General features: G+C 42.4%; 1 protein-coding gene across 3 annotated transcripts in view; it reads left to right on the forward strand.

The window, feature by feature from the left end:
* The first annotated feature begins 421 nt into the window (after positions 1 to 421).
* The window catches only part of SH2D4A (SH2 domain containing 4A), a 44,357-nt gene continuing 23,377 nt past the window's right edge, over positions 422 to 21,401 (forward strand). The window contains exons 1-3 of one of the 3 annotated variants that reach the window (XM_060781366.2): positions 422 to 590; positions 840 to 1,067; positions 13,531 to 13,690. In XM_060781366.2, coding sequence (XP_060637349.2) covers positions 902 to 1,067; positions 13,531 to 13,690 — 326 coding nt within the window. In that variant the 5' untranslated portion in view covers positions 422 to 590; positions 840 to 901. Of the gene's footprint in view, positions 591 to 671; positions 745 to 839; positions 1,068 to 13,530; positions 13,691 to 21,401 lie in introns of those variants that run through there. The other 2 variants (XM_060781363.2, XM_060781365.2) reach the window with 2 other exon arrangements.

The raw sequence follows: 21,401 nt of genomic DNA on the forward strand, positions 1-21,401 counted from the left end.
GCAGGGGCGAAAGGAGGGCCTCCCCGAAGATCGAAATAAATAAACATCAATGCAATGAACCTGTCCGTTTAAAAATGTAAATAGCAGTTGTGTGTGTGCAGAGGGGGAAGCATCAAAGCAGCCTTTACACCACACTATTGATCCGATCAGAACCTCATTCCCACCCAGTTCTGCTATTTTCACCCTTATTCATGCTGGGAACTCTGGTGTGTATTTCCGTTCACGCAGAAGATAAATTATATCTCACTCCTTGACACTGGTGTTTACTGACATTGGCCCTATCACTTTTTCTGTGGGCGTTTGGCACCGGCCAGAACTTTACTTTCTTAAGATTTGTGAGACAGGAAAGGGTTAGGGTTCACCTCTTTACAAGCCATCCCTTCACTTCCTGGTCTCATAACAGAACGGCTTGCTGAGTCAGAGAGGTAAGCCACACCTGTGACTTTAGCAGCCAGTGCTTAAAAGCAGAGGGGACTTCCACGAGGCATCAGATCTGAACACTCCTCTCTGGTCCTCGTTGCGGCTGCTTTATATTCATTACCTTGAACAAACGCCCTGCTTATTCCAGGACACAAGGGCTCGGTTTTGGTGTAAGTGTTGCCAAGTCTTCCTTTTCTTTGTGTTCTTTGAGCTCTTTGTTTACTTTGTCAGTCCTTGCAGGAAATCCAAGAGCTAAAAGTAGGTTGCAGTCGCCGTGAGAGTAATTGCGATGTGGAGAGCCTGCATTCCTGCTGTATCTTAAGGGTGGGGAGAGATTTTTGTCTCCCCTTTGGCCACTGATGTGTTTCTGCTGGAAAGGCGGCAGAGAAAGTGACTTCTTCCTTCTCTTCTCTCCTCAGATCAGCCTTCTCTTCTTCTTGCTCCTACTCCTTCCTCTCTGTGAGAAGCTTCTTCTACAACCATGCTGAAGCAAATCCTGGCCGACATGTATGTGGACCCAGAGCTGCTGGCAGAGCTCAGTGAAGAGCAAAAGCAGATCTTGTTCTTCAAGATGAGGCAGGAGCAGATCCGAAAGTGGAAGGAAAGAGAAGATGTGGCCACTGTGCCGAAACCAGTGCGGAAGGCAGGTCAGTGTGTGAGCCCAGGAGGAAAATGGGATTATCTAGCCTGGCTTCAGAAGGAGTAAAGAAGGCTGAGAGGGGACATGATAGCCGTGTTTTAATATCTGGAAGGATGTCACATTGAGGAAGTTGCATACTCGTTTTCTTTTGTTTTGGGGATTAGGATGCGGATCAACGGATTCAAATTCAAATTGCAGGGGAAAAGATCATAATAATAATCTCTCCGTTCTTGTGGGTTTTTTCGGGCTATATGGCCATGTTCTAGAGCAGTGGTTCTTAACCTTCCTAATGCCGCGACCCCTTAGTACAGGTTCCCACGTTGTGGTGACCCCCAACCATAATGTCATTTTCATTGCTACTTCTTTAATTTTGCTACTGTTGTGAATCGTAATATAAATATCTGATATGCAGGATATATTTTCATTCACTGGACCAAATTTGGCACAAATACCCGAAACGCCCCAATTTGAATACTGGTGGGGTTGGAGGGGATTGATTTTGTCATTTGGGAATGTTGGAATTGCTGGGATTTATAGTTCACCTAAAATCAAAGAGCCTTCTCAACTCCATCAATGATGGAATTGAATCAAATTTGGCACACAGAATTCCCATGGCCAAGAGAAATACTGGGAGAGTCTGGTGGACACTGACCTTGAGTTTTTGGAGTTGTAGTTCACCTATATCCATATCACACTGTGGACTCAAACAGTGATGGATCTGGATCAAACTTGGCACAATATACCCAAATGTGAACACTGGTAGAGTTTGGATAAAATAGACCTTGCCATTTGGGAGTTGTAGCTGCTGGGATTCATAGTTCACCCACAATGAAATAGCATTCTGAACCCCACCAATGATAGAATTGGACCAAACTTCCCATGCAGAACACCCATGACAAAGAGAAAATGTTTCCTGATGGTCTTTGGTGACCCCTCTGACACCCCCTCGCGACCCCCACAGGGGTCCCGACCCCCAGGTTGAGAACCACTGTTTTAGAGGCATTTCTCCTGACGTTTCGCCTGCATCTATGGCAAGCATCCTCAGATAATATAATAATAATAATAATAATAATAATAATAATAATAATAATAAACTATTTAAAAACAGCAATATCAGAGATCAAAAGCCCGTCGAAACAGATATGTCTTCCATGCCCTGCGGAAAGTTGATGTCCCGCAAGGCTCGGACTTCAGGTGGCAGAGTATTCCAGAGTGATGGTGCCACTGCTGTAAAGGCTCTGCGTCTGGTTGCTGTTAGACGCAAGGTCTTGACACGGAATTTCCAATAAATCTTGGTCCTCAGAACGGAGGGATCTCTGGGGTTGGTAGGGGGTGAGGCGGTCCCTCAGGTACATCGGCCCTAGATGTAGGGCCTTAAAGGTGAGTACCATCACTTTGAAAATATAATTCATACACACAGAGATATAGTATTATAATAATAATAATAATAATAATAATAATAATAATAATAACAACAACAACAACAACACTTTATTTGTACCCTGCTACCATCTCCCCAATGGACTCGGTGCGGCTTACATGAGGCCGAGCCCAAACACAACAATACAAGCAATAATAACAACAATACAAGCAATTAAAAAAACATAGACAATAAAATACACAACATTATCAATAAAACAACACATAATTAAAAACAGTGGGAAGGCCAAATGTAGAGTTAAAATTGGAAATAATGCTGGGACATGAACGAAAGGTGATACTGGTGTTTGTGGAAGGGCATACGAGCAGACTTAAAGATATGTAAAGTGCTATGGGATCATTATTCCGGGAAGGCACACTGGAACAGCCACATCTTCAAGCTCCTCCTGAAGACTGCCAGAGTTGGAGCCTGTCTGATGTCTTTAGGGAGTGAGTTGCAGAGTCGAGGGGCCACCACCGAAAAGGCCCTCTCTCTCCTCCTCACCAATCGCGCCTGCGATGCTGGTGGGATCGAGAGCAGGGCCTCTCCGGATGATCAAAGGGATCGTGTGGGTTCGTATACAGAGATGCGGTCACGCAGGTAGGCGGGTCCTAAACCGTTCAGGGCTTTGTAGGTAAGAACCTGCACCTTGAATTGGGTCCAGTAGATGAATGGCAGCCAGTGGAGCTCCTTGATTCCATCTACACTTTAGGAAGAACTTCCTGCCAGTAGTGGAATATACAATAATAATAATAATAATAATAATAATAATAAAACTTTATTTATATACCGCTTCATCTCCTTGAGGGGACTCAGAGTGGTTCCCAGGTAACATCACAAAACATACAAAGTAAAAACAACATAACCATAAGTGGGTTGTTGTAGGTTTTTTCGGGCTATATGGCCATGGTCTAGAGGCATTCTCTCCTGATGTTTCGCCTGCATCTATGGCAAGCATCCTCAGAGGTAGTGAGGTCTGTTGGAACTAGGAAAAGGGGTTTATATATCTGTGGGTGAGACAAAGGACTCTTGTTTGCTGGAGCTAGGTGTGAATGTTTCAACTGACCACCTTGATTAGCATGCAATGGCCTGACTGTGCCTGGAGCAAACTTTTGTTGAGAGGTGATTAGATGTCCTTGTTTGTAACCATAAGATTAACAAAACAAAATATAAACATAAAAATTGTCGCCATAACACACATATATTAAAAGTAATCCTGCTTGTTCAAGGCAATTTAAAAATTTAAGATGCCGGCCCAAGATTTGTGCAAGTGCAAAAATTCTAAGAGGCCCGGAAATGAAATACAATCCTATGGCAGGCAACAATAATATTAGGTCTGTGGCTGTTAATTCCAGGGCTGATTAGAGGAAATGATCTGAGTAATTGGTAGGAAGAATAAGATTGTATTCGACAATGTGTAGGGCTGAGTTAGAACTGGTCATTTTCAAAGGCTTGTTGAAACCACCAGGTCTTCAAGCTCTTACGAAAGAAGGGGAGGGATGGGGCCTGTCTTCTTTCCCTTGGAAGGGCATTCCAGAGGTGGGGGGCTACCACTGAGAAGGCCCTCTGTCTTGTCACCACCAACCGTGCTTGAGGCGGTAGTGGGATCGAGAGGAGGACCTCCCCGGAAGATCTTAGAGCCTTGGAGTGAGATGGAGTCTCCTTCTATTGTGGTTTTTAAACAAAGGTTGGATGGCCATCTGTTAGGGGTGCTTTGATTCTATGTTCCTGCATGACAAGGAGTTGAACTGGAAGACTCTTGTGGTCTCTTCCAACTCTATAAGTCTATGTGATTTTGATGCTACTGATACAGCATGAAGGAAAAAAAACTTTTTGGGTTCTACAGCTCTCACAATCCCCTCTCCCAGCTAGCATGCTCATGCATCATGGCTGGATTCTGGACACTGAAGTGTAAAAAGATTTTTTTTCTGACCTTTGGCTATTAAGTAATATACTGCAAATTACGCTATGGAGGAACTTGCAAATCAAAGCAATGCATTATCATGTGAAGATGTTCTTTGGGGCTGTAAAATCATCCAAAATCATTGAGTATTTTTCTTGGACTGACATTTATGATACTTAGCTTTTGATATATATATTTTAGAATAATAATCCAAACATATGGACACCTGGGCAGTTCAGTATTCTTCCTATATTTCTTTTATAAGAGGGGACAGAGCCAGATTGTTAGGATGCCTTATTTGCAATCAGTTTACAGTATTTTAGAGGTCAGCAATGTGGTAAGGACCTTGTATCTCATTTAGTTATATATCTCTGCCATTGATAAATGGCTGAGAGATATAACTTAGCATCTAAGAGCCCATCCAAACAGTAGCTATATTGCGGTAACTCCCCCCCCCCTTTTTTTTTTTTGGATTCAACGCTGTCACTTGATGCTCAGGTGTCGGCGGTGGCCAGGAGGGCCTTTGCACAACTCAAACTTATGCACCAGCTGCGACCATACCTCGTGAAGTCTGACTTGGCCAGGGTGGTCCACACCTTGGTTACTAAGCATGGGTAGGCATGGTTCTAAATGGTTTAGTTATAAATGGCAGTTCCTAATTGGTTCTGTCATAAAAACTGCCAACAACAAAATAATGAAATTTTGAAAGTTTTGTTAGAGTTCTGAAATTTTCACCACCAGAACCTCAGCAATACTTTAGAAGCAAAGCACCAGCACCCCTAGTTTTGTAAGTACTTTAGAACCATTTAGAACCATGCCTAAACATGCCTATTGGTTACATCCAGATTGGACTATTGCAATGCGCTCTACGTGGGGCTGCCCTTGAAAATGGCCTGGAAATTACAACTGGAACAACGGGTGGCAGCCAGGCTCCTTACTGGAGCAAACTATAAGGAGCATACAAGAACCCTATTAAAACAGCTTCATTGGCTGCCGATAAGTTGCTGAGCCAAATTCAAGGTGCAGGTAATGACCTATAAAGCCCTAAACAGTTTGGGCCCCGCCTATCTTTGCGATCGTATCTCCATCTCTAAGATCTTCCAGGAGGCCCTCCTCTTGCTCCCACCTCCGTCACAAGCACGGTTGGTGGGGACGAGAGATAGGGCTTTCTTGGTGGTGGCCCCCCACCTCTGGAACACTCTTCCAAGGGAAATAAGACAGGCCCCATCCCTCTCCTCTTTTCATAAGTTTGAAGACTTGGTGGTTTCAACAAATCTTCAAGAGTGACCAGTGCTAGCTTGGCCCAGACTCTGTCCGGACACGACCTAGCCCCCTATATATTATCCTAACAGGCTGTCCCCGCTTTTGTCATTTACCTATTACAGTATTGTACCCAAATGCCGGTCCAATCTTGTTTCAATTTGTATCAGTCTTGACCCAGCCTCTTTAATTGTCCTGACCCATTCCTTTTCCATGCCGTAACAAATAGACATGAAGAGCAGGCAGGATTTTTTTAAAAAATATTGATGTGTTGTTGGGTAATTTCATGCTTATGTTGCTGTTACTGTTATTTTTTGTTCCTGTTGTGACTCTGTATGTTTTGATGTTGTTGCTTGGAAACCACCCTGGGTCCACCCAGGGAGATAGAGTGGTATATACATTTATTATTATTATTATTATTATTAACTGTGAGGTGCAAACTCTCCACTCTAAACTGACTAAATTAAGTACATGGGTACCTGATTGCTCATGTTGATCCAATTTCAGTTGCTTACTTCATTTCCAGTAATTTACTTCAATTATGTGTTGTGCCACAGGCTTAATTTATTGCTTTATGGAAGGTATTTGCCTGTTGTTAATGTCCCTTTGCAGCTCTAAAGAAATGAGCACTGAGGATATAGAATAATAACTATGATTTTGAAAACACAGAATACCTCTGGTATTTGAAAAGACCTAGGGTTACAAGTTCATCCACATTCAGGTCAAATAGGTAGACTGTGCATTTCCTTTTGGGTAACTAGTCACTGAAGAACACCCAACCCCATTCAAATCTTGTTTTCTCACAGTTCTAGGTAATTTTCAACGGTAAGCAAACAGTATTTTGCCCCCCCCCCCTCCCCAAACCAATCACTGATATATATTTTCTGTTCGTCGTGGGAGTTCTGTGTGCCATATTTGGTTCAATTCCATCATTGGTGGAGTTCAGAATGCTCTTTGATTGTAGGTGAACTATACATCCCAGTAACTACAACTCGCATATGTCAAGGTCTATTTCCCCCCAAGAGCGCCTCAAGAGCGCCCCTGGGCAAAATCAACTATACTGCAAATGCTTACTTTGCGTAATGGTTGAGCCGCCCCTGCTTACTCTAAACTTCTTGGCAACACTATATTATACAACTTTGGAAAAGCCATCAGGACAGCCCTGCTTTTGTTGCATTTCAGGACCTTATCTGAGGTCCCCCCACCTTCACAGAAAATATGCATATTTTATCTTGCTAAGGATAAGTTATGAATATCCTCCAACAAAAAACAAACAAAACAAAAACAGATAAAAAACAGGATAGAGGTGTCTGAGCAAAATCAGAGCATGCTCAAGATGGAAAACAAGGGAGAGAGCTTTTTCCTCTGTGGCCACCGACTCTGGAGCTCATTACCTGGAGAGATTAGACAAGCCTCTACCCTAGAAATCTTTAAAAAGAACCTTAAAACCTGGCTCTTCCGCTGAGCCTTTGGTGAGTAGGTATACAACCTCACTTTCTGTCATTGGAGTATACGTCGTCGTCCCCCTTGTGGGAAAGCTTGATTCCACAACCCCCACTACAATGAGTTCTCTTCCTCAAATAATTTCACTCGCCTCATAGGAAACCTGCTACAAAACAGGAGCTTTTTTGTTGAGTTCCAGGGCCAGAGAAGCAGATGGCGGAAACAGAAGAACGGCCTGCCTCAGGGGAGCGTGCTTGCTCCATCAATGTTCAACATTTACACAAATGACCAGCCACTGCCAGAAGGGACAGAGAGTTTCATCTACGCTGATGATCGTGCCATTACCACTCAAGCAGGGAGCTTTGAGATGGTTGAACAGAAGCTCTCCGAAGCTCTAGGTGCTCTTACTACCTATTACAGGGAAAACCAACTGATCCCTAATCCATCTAAAACACAGACATGTGCCTTTCACCTTAAGAATAGACAAGCATCCCGAGCTCTGAGGATTACCTGGGAAGGAATCCCACTGGAGCATTGCAGCACACCCAAATACCTGGGAGTCCCTCTGGACCATGCTCTGACCTGCAAGACACACTGCCTGAACATCAAGTAAAAAATGGGCGCTAGAAACAATATTATACGAAAGCTGACTGGCACAACCTGGGGATCACAACCAGACACAGTGAAGACATCTGCCCTTGCGCTATGCTACTCTGCTGCTGAATACGCAGGCCCAGTGTGGAACACATCTCACCACACTAAAACAGTGGATGTGGCTCTTAATGAGACATGCCGCATTATCACAGGGTGTCTGCGCCCACACCACTGGAGAAATTACACTGCTTAGCCGGTATTGCACCACCTGACATCCGCCGGGAAGTAGCAGCCAATAGTGAAAGGACCAAGGCAGTGACATCTCCAGCTTATCCCTTGTTTGGGTATCAGCCAGCACGTCAATGACTTAAATCAAGAAATAGTTTTCTAAGATCTCCAGAGAAACTCGCTGGAACACCTCAGGAAGCGAGAGTCCAAAAGTGGCAGGCTCAAACCCAGCACCTCAATCCGTGGGTGATACCAGATGAGAGACTCCCTCCTGGGCACACAGAAGACTGGGCGACTTGGAAGGCGCTGAACAGACTGCGCTCTGGCACCACGAGATGCAGAGCCAATCTTAAGGGGCTACAAAGTTGAATCCACGACATGCGAGTGTGGAGAAGAGCAAACTACAGACCACCTGCTGCAATGCAACCTGAGCCCTGCTACATGCACAATGGAGGACCTTCTTGCGGCAACACCAGAGGCACTCCAAGTGGCCAGATACTAGCCAAAGGACATTTAATCAACAACCAAGTTTGCAAAATTTGTGTTTTTTTATCTGTTTGTTTGTTTTGTTCTGTTAGAAATGTAATACAATGGTATGGTTGCTGATGACACGATAAATTAATACCTGCTTCTCCTTTATCTCACCCGAATTTTTGATTAGTTTTTGATTAGTTTTTCTTTTAATCATTACATGTAGCCCGCCCATTGTCATTGTGATTGTGCTTATTGTAATTTTGTATTGTTATGCATTCACATGTTTTATGTAATTATGATGGTGTTGTTTATTGTTTGTGTTTTTGGTTTGCGTTTTCGGTTTTACTCTGCTGTAATTTGTTGTTGGGCTTGGCGTCATGTAAGCCACCCCGAGTCCCCATGGGGGGATGGTGGTGGGGAATAAAGATTATTATTATTATTATTATTATTATTATTATTATTATTATTAACAAGGGCCGGATTCAGTCAGGCATTTATCCTAGGAGAATCCGTGTTTAAAAAATGCGGATTTTCCTGGGGGCCTGTCCACACTCACCCCAGAAAGCACGCGCTTTCTGGGGTTGGTGTCCAAAGGACTAGCCTGAGAGAATGTCTGGAGGCCCTCCCCCAAGCCCCAGACCCCTTTGAAAAGTAATAAAAACTTACCAGGCCTCCATTACAAGCCATTGGAAAGCATTTAAACTTTTATGTTGAAGTAGTCATAACTTCACATATCAAAACCGTAGCAAAATGAGTAAGTCACCATATGGTTTATTCACCCATGCTGGGTGTATAACAATAATGCTGCTCCATTATTGAAAAAAAGAAAGCAAAACAGTTAAATTTTCTAGGAACTAAAAAAAGTATGGAAGCAAAACAGAAGAGGACCGTTGTGCTGGTACAGCTGTACCAGAAGCTCCCACTTTATTTGCCTTGTATTGTTTGCTTGCAGCCCAAGGCTTGGGATTCTGCAGAAGGGTGGCTTCCTGTTAAAGTTTGCAGTTATAGGGCAGGCCCCATGTCCATCATCGTTAAGTTTGGTTCCACCCCCTGTTCAGGACAATTGAGAAGGGAAGGGAGCCATTTTCAGCCAGTCTCGGCAAGGAAAGCTAATATACAGGACGTATACAGACTTCTCCTGTACAAAGGCTTCAACCCTTAAGACTTCCCGGGGGAGAACAGTCTTAAGAGCAAAAGGATTCCCAAAGATTCCCAGGGAAACAGCCCTAAAGCTCTGAGGAATTTCGGAGGGAAAAACAGCTTTGACTATCTAAGAACTCCAGCTGAAGTGACTACAGGCCTACTGGTAGGTCCACTCGGTGCTTTGAGACGCAGTTCAACCCGGTAGTGGAGCCCACATCAATTAGGTTTAGGTTCCCAGTCAGCCTGGGAGAAGTTTGGAAAGGGATTTTCCTTTAGAGTAAAAGTAACAGTTAGAAGCCACCAGTTGCACAAAGGCCATGGAGGCATTTGTTTAACCTTTTGAAGACAAAGAAGTTTCTGTTGATTGTTCACCAATAAAAGACTTTGTTATATTTCACAAACCCTCTAAAGACTGTTTATGGTGAAAATCCTTACGAATTTCTCTTCGGGCCCCCTGGCTTCCCGCTGGGCTAAAGTTATAAGTCCTGTTTTAAAAGCAATTCATTTCAAGCCCAGCGCGCGACAGAACAACCATGTTTGGACTAATGACACTATGGCAGTTTAAGAGTAGACAGAAGGGAAGCACTGAAGCACTCTCAGATAAAATGCATTACCATTGTACTGCAATTTTATAGTAACTCATTAGGATTATTGCTGTATTATTAATTACCTTTCTAGTTACTTGTTTTCCTTTTTTGAATAACCACTGAAAAAGGTTTGCAAATGGCCCATAAATTTGAGAAAAAATTCTTCCCAGTGCCCCTCCAAAGAAACTTTATTTTAAGTAATAAAGGGATAACGTTACCAGTTGTTACCAGTTGCTACCAGTTGTTACCTTGGAGTATGACTCCATCTTCATTCCCAACTCACAAAATAATCTACATATATAAAAATGCTCTGTGCATAATGAGTACCTTAAAAACAAAAGAACCAATGAACGAAATCACACCAAATTTGGCAACAAAATGTCTCACAACACAAGGAGTGACCATCACTCAAAAATTATGATTTTGTCATTTGGGAGATGTAGTTGCTGGGATTTATAGTTCACCTATAATCAAAGAGCATTCTGAACTAAATCAATGATGGAATTGAACCAATCTTGGGACACAGAACTGCCATGACCAACAGAAAATACTGGAAGGGTTTGGTGGGCACTGACCTTGAGTTTGGGAGTTGTAGTTCACCTATATCCAGAGAGCACTGTGAACTCAAACAATGATGGATCTGGACCAAACTTGGCACAAATCCTCAATATGTCCAAATGTGAACACAGATGAAGTTTGGGGGAAATAGACCTTGACATTTGGGATTAGTAGTTGCTAGGATTTATGGTTCACCTAAAATCAAAGAGCATTCTGAACTCCACCAACTACTGCATTGGGGCAAACTTCCCACACAGAACTCACAAGACCAACATAAAATACTTAAGGCCATCCAGTCCAACTCCCTTCATCAGGGCAAGAAAACATAATCAAATACTGTTTACCCATAAGCATAAAGAAATTACATCTATTAGAAACCAACACTTTTTCATTACTTTATTTTCCAGACTGGGCCACAGTAACGCGTGGCAGGGGATAGCTAGTACATTATAAGGAATACATTTGGACATACCTAATGTAATTCTCTTTGTCTTTGCATGTTGATGGTTGAGATACCGAAGCAAATAGGGTTTGCTTGTCTGAATGTGCAGGTTCTGTGTAATTATATGCTAATCCTGTGAGCCGTATCTTACTTTGTGCAACTATAGTGCAACACCTAATATAAAACTGGTGTGACATTATGACAGAGATATACAATTATGAACTGCAAACTCAGCACATGTTCTTGGGACACGCCAATATTGCATGGAACTTTTGTCTCTGCATTGATTGGATTTTGCAGTCTGTGCTGATAATCGTGTGCCTCAGATTATTCTGTCATTCTCACCATACAGATGGGATCAGCACTAGGTTTGAAGGGATGTGGGATCAAACAGGGATGTGTTATTGCTCCAACTTTACTTTCCATCTTCATCGCTATGATCATCTTGTTAATGGGAAGCTTCCCACCGGAGTGGAAATCATCTATCGGACAGATGGCAAGCTATTTAACCTCAGCAGACTGAAAGCCAAACCAAGGTTACAACAACATCTGTTATAGACTCCAATATGCTGATGACAACGTCATCCGTGCACATTCAGAAGACGACCTACAAGCCACTCTAAACACCTTCGCGGAAGCATACGAGAAGCTTGGCCTGTCATTGAACATCGAGAAAACCAAAGTGAACTTCCAGCAGTCACCAGAGATACAGCTTAATGTATCTCTGGTGACTGCTGCCAGAGATACAGCTTAATGGTGTAACATTAGAAAATGTTGATCATCTCCGCTACCTTGGCAGCTACCTCTCCGCAAAAGTCAACATTGACACTGAAATACAACACCGCCTGAGCTCTGCAAGTGCAGCTTTTTTCCAAATGATGCAGAGAGTGTTTGAGGACCGGGACATCCATAGGGATACCAATGTGCTTGTTTATAAAGCCATTGTCCTCCCAACCTTGCTATATCATCATCATCATCATCATCATCATATTTAATTACTTATTAATCGCCCTCCATCCGAGAATGCTCTAGGCGATTTACAGCTAAATTGTAAAAGATAAAATACATACATACAGAAATTAAAAGTTAACAGAGATCGAATGCTCTCGTAAAAAGCCAGGTCTTAAGTGCTAGAGTAAAAGGCCCTAAGTCACGCATGGCTCTCATATTGGGCGGCAAGGAATTCCATAAGGCAGGGGCAGAAATAGAAAAAGCCCTGTGTCTGGTACTTTCCAAGTGCACTTCTCTAGGACCCGGTATATAGAGTAAGTCACGCTGGGCTGGACGTTGCGACCTCCGATGATGGGAGAAGGAGAGGCCGTCCCTAAGGTACGATGGACCCTGGCTGTAAAGAATTTTAAAGGTCAGAACTAACATCTTATACAGGCCACGGTACTCAATTGGAAGCCAATGTAAATGTTGCAGCACTGGTGTTATATGGCATTTCATGGGTGTTCTTGTGAGTAACCTGGCTGCCGCATTCTGAACAATACGGAGCTTTTGGGTCGTAGACATAGGAAGGCCAACATACAGGGCGTGGCAATAGTCCAGCCTAGACGTGACCGTGGCATGGATGACAGTTTCCAGAGCCTCGTCAGATAGATAGGGTGCCAGTTGCCTTGCTTGTCATATATGCCTGCGAAACATGGTCTACATGCAACTCCTGGAACGATTCCATCAGTGTTGCCTCTGGAAAATCCTACAAATCTCTTGGGAAGACAAGCGGACAAATGTCAGCATGCTGGAAGAAGCAAAGACCACCAGCACTGAAGTGATGGTCCTCCGCCATCAACTTCGTAGGATGGCCACGTTGTCCGGATGCTCGACCACCATCTCCCAAAGCAGTTGCTCTACTCTGAACTCAAGAACTGGAAACAAAATGTTGGTGGGCAGTAAAAGAGATTTAAAGATGGGCTTAAATCCAACCTCAAAAACTCTGGCATAGACACTGAGAACTGGGAAGCCCTGGCCTTTGAGCGCTCCAGCTGGAGGTCAGCTGTGACCAGCAGTGCTGTAGAATTTGAAGAGGCACGAATGGAGGGCGAAAGAGAGAAACGTGCCAAGAGGAAGGCGTGTCAAGCCAACCCCGACCAAGACCGCCTTCCACTTGGAAACCAATGCCCTCACTGCGGGAGAAGATGCAGATCAAGAATAGGGCTCCAGAGTCACCACCAGTACACTGATCTTGGAAGACTATCCTACTCGGACAACGAGGGATTGCCTAAGTAAGTAAGGTTTGAAGAGGCTGTGTGCAGAGTTTGAAAAGTTTATTTTTAAGGCAATAAGTCTCATAGTTTTCCAGGCAGCATGGTCTATTCAAGGAAAGATTTGCTTCTGCTACAGTTGTATGGAATTTGATCATTTTGTTGGCTGTAAACTGTCCTTCCCAGCTTAGTCTTTTATTCCTCTGTTTTTCAGGCCATGGAAAATCTGTGCAGTGGAAGCTTGGAACAGACGGTGATATCTGGGTGTGGGTGATGGGAGAGCATCCACTGGATAAGCCGTACGACCTGATCTGCAGTGAAATTCTCGCCGAAAGAGTGAGACAGCAGTCACTCCAGGAAGCAGAAGCAACAAGGTTGGTATGGTTTTTCAAATGTTTGAAATAATAACCAAAAAAAATCTGGTTTTTCCAGTCTGTTTGGTTGGTTGTTGCTTTTTCCTAGCAATCGAAATGGTTCTCTTTGGGCCAGGTACTAACTAAATTAGATACTTCTCAGTGCAGATGAAAAGATAGTTCAACCCTTTCTTTTTCTTTTTGTTTATTTGTTTTTCCATAAACGTAGCTGGTTGGTGGGTGTATTACCTCCAGTAACAAATTAACTTCCCTGACTAGTCTGAATGCTCATGGGAATAGACAGAAAATAGTTAGTGGTGTTAGTCTGCGTCGCTTTTGGCTGCAAGGTTTTTATTTCTGCTATGGCAACCCAGACTGGCTTCTTTGTGTGTTTTGTACTGTAAACATGGAAAGTAAGTACTGTAACTTGTTTCTTGCTCCTTTCTAGGAAAGCTGCTATTTTTGCATTGGCAAACACTTTGGAACATAGGAAACAGCCCAGTTATTTATTTAAATCTTCTGGAGCAACATCTAACTTTGACATATCATAAGAACTTTACATAAGCACGTTTTTGACATACATGAGTATATCATAACAACTTAATATAAACACTTTGGCTTGATATGCTTAAGCATATCAACATTTATTTTGGTTGATATACTTGAGCATGGCAACCAACTTAATATAAGCACTTTTGCTTGATATTGGGCACCTCACAATGTAATATAAATACTTTTGCTTAATATGCTTGGACAGAGTCACATTTTTCCATCTGCGTCAGGCTAGGTGTTCTGGTATGGCTGTACCAGGAGCTCCAATTTTATTTGCTTTGTTTTGTATTTGTGGTGTTGGAGGAAAGTTCTGAGAGTGTCTTGGACTGCGAGAAGATCCAACCAGTCCATCCTCCAGGAAATAAAGCCCGACTGCTCATTGGAGGGAAGGATACTAGAGACAAAGTTGAAGTACTTTGGCCACATCATGAGGAGACAGCAAAGCCTAGAGAAGACAATTATGCTGGGGAAAGTGGAAGTCAAAAGGAAGAGGGGCCGACCAAGGGCAAGATGGATGGATGGCATCCTTGAAGTGACTGGACTGACCTTGAAGGACCTGGGGGTGGTGACGGCCGACAGGGAGCTCTGGCGTGGGCTGGTCTATGAGGTCACGAAGAGTCGGAGACGACTGAACAAATGAACAACAACATTAAACATTTGCTTGCAGTCCAAGGTTCCTGGGAGTCTGCAGAAAGGTGGCTTCCTCTGGTTGCAGTCATAGGGCAAGCCACCTGTCCATCATCGTTAAGTTTTGGTTCCGCCCCTTGCTCATGGCAATTGGCAAGGGAAGGGAGCCATTTTTTAGTTAGTCTCAACTAGGAAAGCTAATGTACAGGAAGTGTGTAAGCTTCCCCTGTACAAAAGCTTCAACCCTTAAGACTTTCCAGGGGAAAACAGTCTTAAGAGCATCCAAAGATTCCCAGGGAAACAGCCCTAAAGCTCTGAGGGAAAAACTGCTTTGAATATCAAAGAACTCCAGCTGAATGTAAACGGTCTGAACACACCCAATAAAAGGAAGCTTATATTCAATCAACTTAAAAGCCTCAAGTGTGATGTTATAGCGATGCAAGAGACACACATTGCACAAAAACATAGTTCTCATCTAGAAAACAAACAACTAGGGAAACTATTTCACTCCTCCTCTCTCGAAAAGAAGAGAGGGGTAGCGCTATATATAAAAGAGAGCTTGAACCCAGAGCTAGCTTTTAAGGATAGTGAGGGGAGGATGATCGGGGTAAAGGTCCAGATTAACAACATGAATATACTTATTAGCAACATCTATGCCCCTAATGGAGCGAAAGCTACTTTTGCTAAACACTTGAGAGAGAAACTTGATAACTTTGGGTGTGACAACTTGGTGTTACTGGGTGATTTTAACGGAGTGATAGATAGTAGGATGGACAAATCAGGTAAAAAAACTAAGTGTGGGACGCTCCCCCAAAATTTTCTCCAAATGAAAAAAGACCTAGGTCTGCAAGACATCTGGCGTCTTAAAAATCCTACCACAAAAGACTACACTTTCTACTCAGCGAGACATCATACTTGGACTCGAATTGACATGTGCTGGGTATCCAACCTGTTATCAACCAAAGTAACAAAAATTAAAATTCTCGCAAGATCCATCACAGACCACTGTCCATTAAAAATAAATATCACAATAAGTCCTAGAAACAGGAGATGGAAATTGAACGAAACCCTAATTAGGCAAAAAGAGGATATAGCTCTTAGCAAAAAAACAATCCAAACATACTTTAAGGAGAATATAGGCAAAGGTACAAAGCTGGAAATAGTATGGGAGGCCAGCAAAGCTGTTATACGGGGCCATTACATCCAACAGGGAGCCATAAAAAATAAGAAAAGGAGAGAAGAAAGAGAAAAAATTGAAACTAAACTTCAAGAGAAAGAAAACCAACTAAAGAAACATCCAAAAAATAAAAAGATCCTCATGGAAGTTGAATTGTTAAGAAAAGAAGCAAACACAGTACAGTTGGAACTAATGGCCCGCAACTTGAAATATCTAAAAGCGCACTACTTTGCTGAAGCAAATAAACCAGGGAAACTCCTCTCCAGGAAATTGGCCAAAAGGAAACAGCGAAGGATAATAACACTGATAACGGAAGAAGGAAAGGACTACACCACGGGAAGGGAAATTGCTGGACAATTTAGAGAATTCTATAAAAAGCTTTATAAAAAAGATCCCATAAAGAAAGAAGACATCATTACATATATATCAGAACAAAAAATACCCCGACTCAGTGACAACGAAAGGGAGCTATTGAACGCTCCGTTTAAAGAGGAGGAAATAAATAAAGCAATAATGGACATGCCAAATGGAAAAGCTCCAGGACCAGACGGTCTACCGGCCATTTATTATAAACTTCATAAAGAAGAGCTAGTAACATCACTAAAAGAAATTATGAATAATATAAGAGAAGGCAACAACACTCCGGATTCTTGGAAAGAAGCATACATAACATTACTACACAAAGAAAATTCAGATCCCACCAACGTCCGAAATTATCGCCCTATCTCACTATTGAACTGCGATTATAAGATCTTCGCCACAGTCATCGCCACCAGATTTAAAGAAGTGCTCAAAACAAGAATTAAGGAGGACCAAAGAGGATTTCTCCCCAAAAGACAACTGAGGGACAACATAAGATGCATCCTCAATGTAATAGAATACTATGAACAAAATAGACAGAAAGAAGTAGGCCTCCTTTTTGTTGACGCCGAGAAAGCGTTCGACAACACGAACTGGGACTTCTTACTATCAACATTAAAAGAGATAGATGCTGGTTTCCAAATAATTAACGCAATTCACTCCATCTATACCAAACAGACGGCAAAAATAATGGTGAATGACCAATTAACGGAGAACATTAGCATACAGAAGGGGGTCCGACAAGGATGTCCCCTATCCCCATTATTGTTTATAATGATATTGGAGACTCTCCTAGAAGACATAAGGAAGGACAATACCCTAAAAGGAACAAAGATTGCCTCCGAAGAATACAAGGTCCAGGCCTTCGCCGACGACGTTGTGTGTATTGTCGAAAATCCGGTCGAACTAACCCCAAAATGGTTAGCGAAGATCGAAAAATTTGGAATGCTTGCGGGTCTCAAAATAAATAGAAACAAATCCAAAATATTAGCCAAAAATGTTACAGCAGAGAAGAAAATTAAGATCAGTGAAGACACAGGACTAGAGGTAGTCAAAAAGGTTAAATACCTAGGGATAAATATCTCTGGATCTAACGCGAATTTATACAAAGATAACTACGAAAAGACATGGGGTACTATCCAAAAGAAGCTCAAGAATTGGAAACATCTAAAACTATCCTGGGTAGGAAGAATATCTGCTATCAAAATGAGCATACTACCCAGGATGATTTTTTTATTCCAAACAATACCAATTCTAAAGAACAACACAAGCTTCAAAACGTGGAACAAGGAAATCTTGAAATTCGTCTGGGAAGGGAAGAAGCCAAGAGTCAGATTTAAAGCTCTGACGGACGCAAAGGAAAGAGGAGGCCTTGCATTGCCGGACTTACAACTATATTTTGAGGCAAGCGCTTTATCCTGGATAGTGGCGTGGGCCAATCTTGAGCCCAAAAGGATACTAACAATAGAGGGATGGAATATAAGAAGAGGGTGGCACGCATACCTTTGGTATGAGAAGGACCAAGTCGAAAAGTCTTTTAACAACCATTATGTAAGATCAGCCCTACTAAGAGTATGGAAGAAATACAAAGCTTACTTCCACTCCAAAACGCCTAGATGGATATCCCCCTCTGAGGCTTTTCACAAGAAGGAACTGCCCAGGAAGAGATGGCTTAATTACAACCAACTTCTAATAAAAGACAACAGCCAATGGCGCCTCAAAACAATGGACGAGCTCCGCGAGACAGAAGAAGAACTGGACTGGTTTCACTATCTGCAAGCAAAGGAATGCTACAAAGAGGACAGCAAAAAAGGATTTTCAGAAACGGAATCTATATGGGAGAAGATAATGAAAAAAGAAAAGAAAGTGATATCCATAATATACCAAAATTTATTAGAATGGAATAATGAAAAAGACCTGATAAAAGATTGTATGAATAAATGGGCGAGAGACATCGGAAGGACAATACGGCTTAAGGAATGGGAGCTAACTTGGAAGAAGAAAACACAACTCACGAAAGCCATATGCATTATAGAAAATTGCCATAAAATGTTTTTCAGATGGCACTTAACACCGGCCCTACTATCCAGGTTAAACAAAAAGCATAATAATCTGTGCTGGAAGTGTAAGAAGGAAATAGGAGGGTATTATCATATGTTTTGGGAATGTAAAAGAATTCAACAATTTTGGTCGAAGGTACACAAACACGTACAAAAAATAATCAAAATAAAACTAGAAATGAAGCCGGAGTACTATCTTCTAAATATGTCGGTCCCTATCAAGGATAAAAACGAGGAAAAAATTTTCTTTTATCTAGCATCAGCGGCAAGGATACTTATCGCTCAAAAATGGAGAACACAGGAAACTCCCTCAGTTGAGGAATGGAAAAAAAAAGTGATTGAATTCATGGACCTGGAAAGATTATCGAGCCTAATGGTGAACCAGAAAAATAAAAGTCAAACAAATTGGAACAGTTGCAAAGAATACCTAAAGGAAATCAATAATTAAAAGCAAAATAACAATAATCAATAGATAAAGAAACAATGGAAAAAGAAGAACGGAAGAAGAGAAAGAAAACATACATAAAATAGAAAAAAAACAAAAATAAAATAATAAAGGGTACTCTTTAGTACACCAGCCTACTGTGGACCAAACGGAAGTGCCACGAACTATCCCCCTTTCATACCTCGCCCCCAACCCATCATTCCCTTCACACCATCCCCCCACACCCCCCTCCCGGCTCCCCTTCCCCTATACCACTCCCCCAACCTCTAAACCTATACCTCTCCCACTTTCCAAGCTTTCCTATAATTGTATTGTTCCCCCTCTTTCGTTGTCACAAATAAAATGAAACTCAATAAAAATATTTAAAAAAAAAAAAAAAAAAGAACTCCAGCTGAAGAGACTACAGGCCTTGCTGGTAGGTCCACTCAGTGCTTTGAGACGCAGTTCAACCCGGTAGTGGAGCCCACATCAGTTAGGTTTAGGTTCACAGTCAGCCTGGGAGAAATTAGAAAGGGATTTTCCTTTAAAGTAAAGTAACAGTTAGAAGCCACCAGTTGCACAAAAGCCTGGAAGCATTTGTTTAACCTTTTGAGGACAAGAGAAGTTTCTGTTTGATTGTTCCTCAATAAAAAACTTTGTTATAATTCACAAGCCCTCTAAAGACTGTTTGTGGTGGAAAATCCCTAAGTGCTTCTCTTTGGGCACCCTGGTTTCCCGCTGGGCAAAGGTTGCACGTCCTGTCCTAAAGGAAATTCTTTACGGGCCCAGCACGCAACAGAACACTAGGCGTCTGGCTCCCTATCTGTCCAGGGATGACCTGGCCACAGTGATCCAGGCTATGGTCATCTCAAGGTTGGACTACTGTAACACCCTCTACATAGGCCTGCCTTTATCGGTGATCCGGTAACTTAAACTAGTGCAAAATGCTGCTGCCCGACTTCTCGCGGGAGTCCCAGCAAGGTGTCATATCACTCCAATCTTGCAGCAACTGCACTGGTTGCTGATTGAGGACCGGATTACCTTCAAAGTGCTGATTCTTACCTTTAAGGCCTTATATGTCCAGGGGCCGGAGTACCTGAGGGACCGCCTCACCCCCTACCAACCCCAAGATCACTCCGTTCAGATGATCAGAATCTCCTTGAAGTTCCCAATTTTAGGATTTTTCACCTGATGCCTACTAGGCGTAGAGCATTCACGGTGGTGGCTCCTTACCTGTGGAATGCCTTGCCAGCGGAAACAGGAGCTCTCCGAGATTTAGTATCTTTTTGTAGAGCTTGTAAAACTTATTTATTTGGGCTGGCATTTGAATCTTGCTGATTGAAATTTTTCTTTGATTTTAAATGTAATGTATCGCATATGTATGTTGTAACCAAACGCAAGGCCAATGCTCACCTAACCCTTCCATTATTTTTTGCTGGTCATGGGCATTCTGTGTGCCAAGTTTGGGTCAATTCCATCTCTGGTGGAGTTCAGAATGTTCTTTGATTGTAGGTGAACTATAAATCCCAGCAACTTCAACTCCCAAGGTCCAGAGCATGAAAATACATCCTGCCTATCAGATATTTACATGACAATTCATAACAGTAGCAAAATTCCAGTTATGAAGTAGCAACGAAAATAATTTTAGAGTTGGGGGTCATCACAACATGAGGAACTATATAAAGGGGTCACGGCATTAGGAAGATTGAGAACCACTGCCATAGATGCAGGCGAAGCGTCAGGAAAGAATGCTTCTAGAACATGGCCATATAGCGCGAAAGTGAAGTGAGTGAGTGGGTAATGTGAGTGACCCTCAGAAGTGTTACGCTTGGCCCTCTTTCTCCATTAAATGTTTGCATCAGGATGGATATAATATCACCAAAACCTGGCCATATAGCACAAAATTCCTACAACAACCCAGCAAACACATTGTTTCATTGGTTCCTATTCAGCTGAGAATATGTGAAGTGAGTGAGTGGGTGATGTGAGTGACCCTCAGAAGTGTTATGCTTGACCCTCTTTCTCCATTAAATGTTTGAATCAGGATGGATATAATATCACCAAAAACTGGGGAGTGTCCAATGGAATCCATAGAACAGTGGTTCTCAACCTTCCTAATGCCACGACCCCTTAATACGCTTCCCCATGTTATGGTGACCCCCAACCATAACATTATTTTCGATTTTGCTCCTGTTATGAATTGTCATGTAAATATTTGATATGCAGGATGTATTTTCATTCACTGGACCAAATTTGGCACAAATTCCCGATACACCCTAATTTGAATACTGGTGGGGATGGAGGGGGGGCTGATTTTGTCCTGTGGGAGTTGTAGTTGCTGGGATTTATAGTTCACCTACAATCAAAGAGCATTCTGAACTCCACCAACGATGGAACTGAACCAAACTTGGGACACAAAATTCCCAACAGAAAATACTGGAAGGGTTTGGCGGGCACTGACCTTGAGTTTTGGGAGTTGTAGTTTACCTACATCCAGAGAGAATTGTAGACTCAAACAACGATGGATCTGGA

Source organism: Anolis sagrei, chromosome 6, assembly GCF_037176765.1.
Source record: "Anolis sagrei isolate rAnoSag1 chromosome 6, rAnoSag1.mat, whole genome shotgun sequence".
NCBI lineage: Eukaryota > Metazoa > Chordata > Lepidosauria > Squamata > Dactyloidae > Anolis > Anolis sagrei.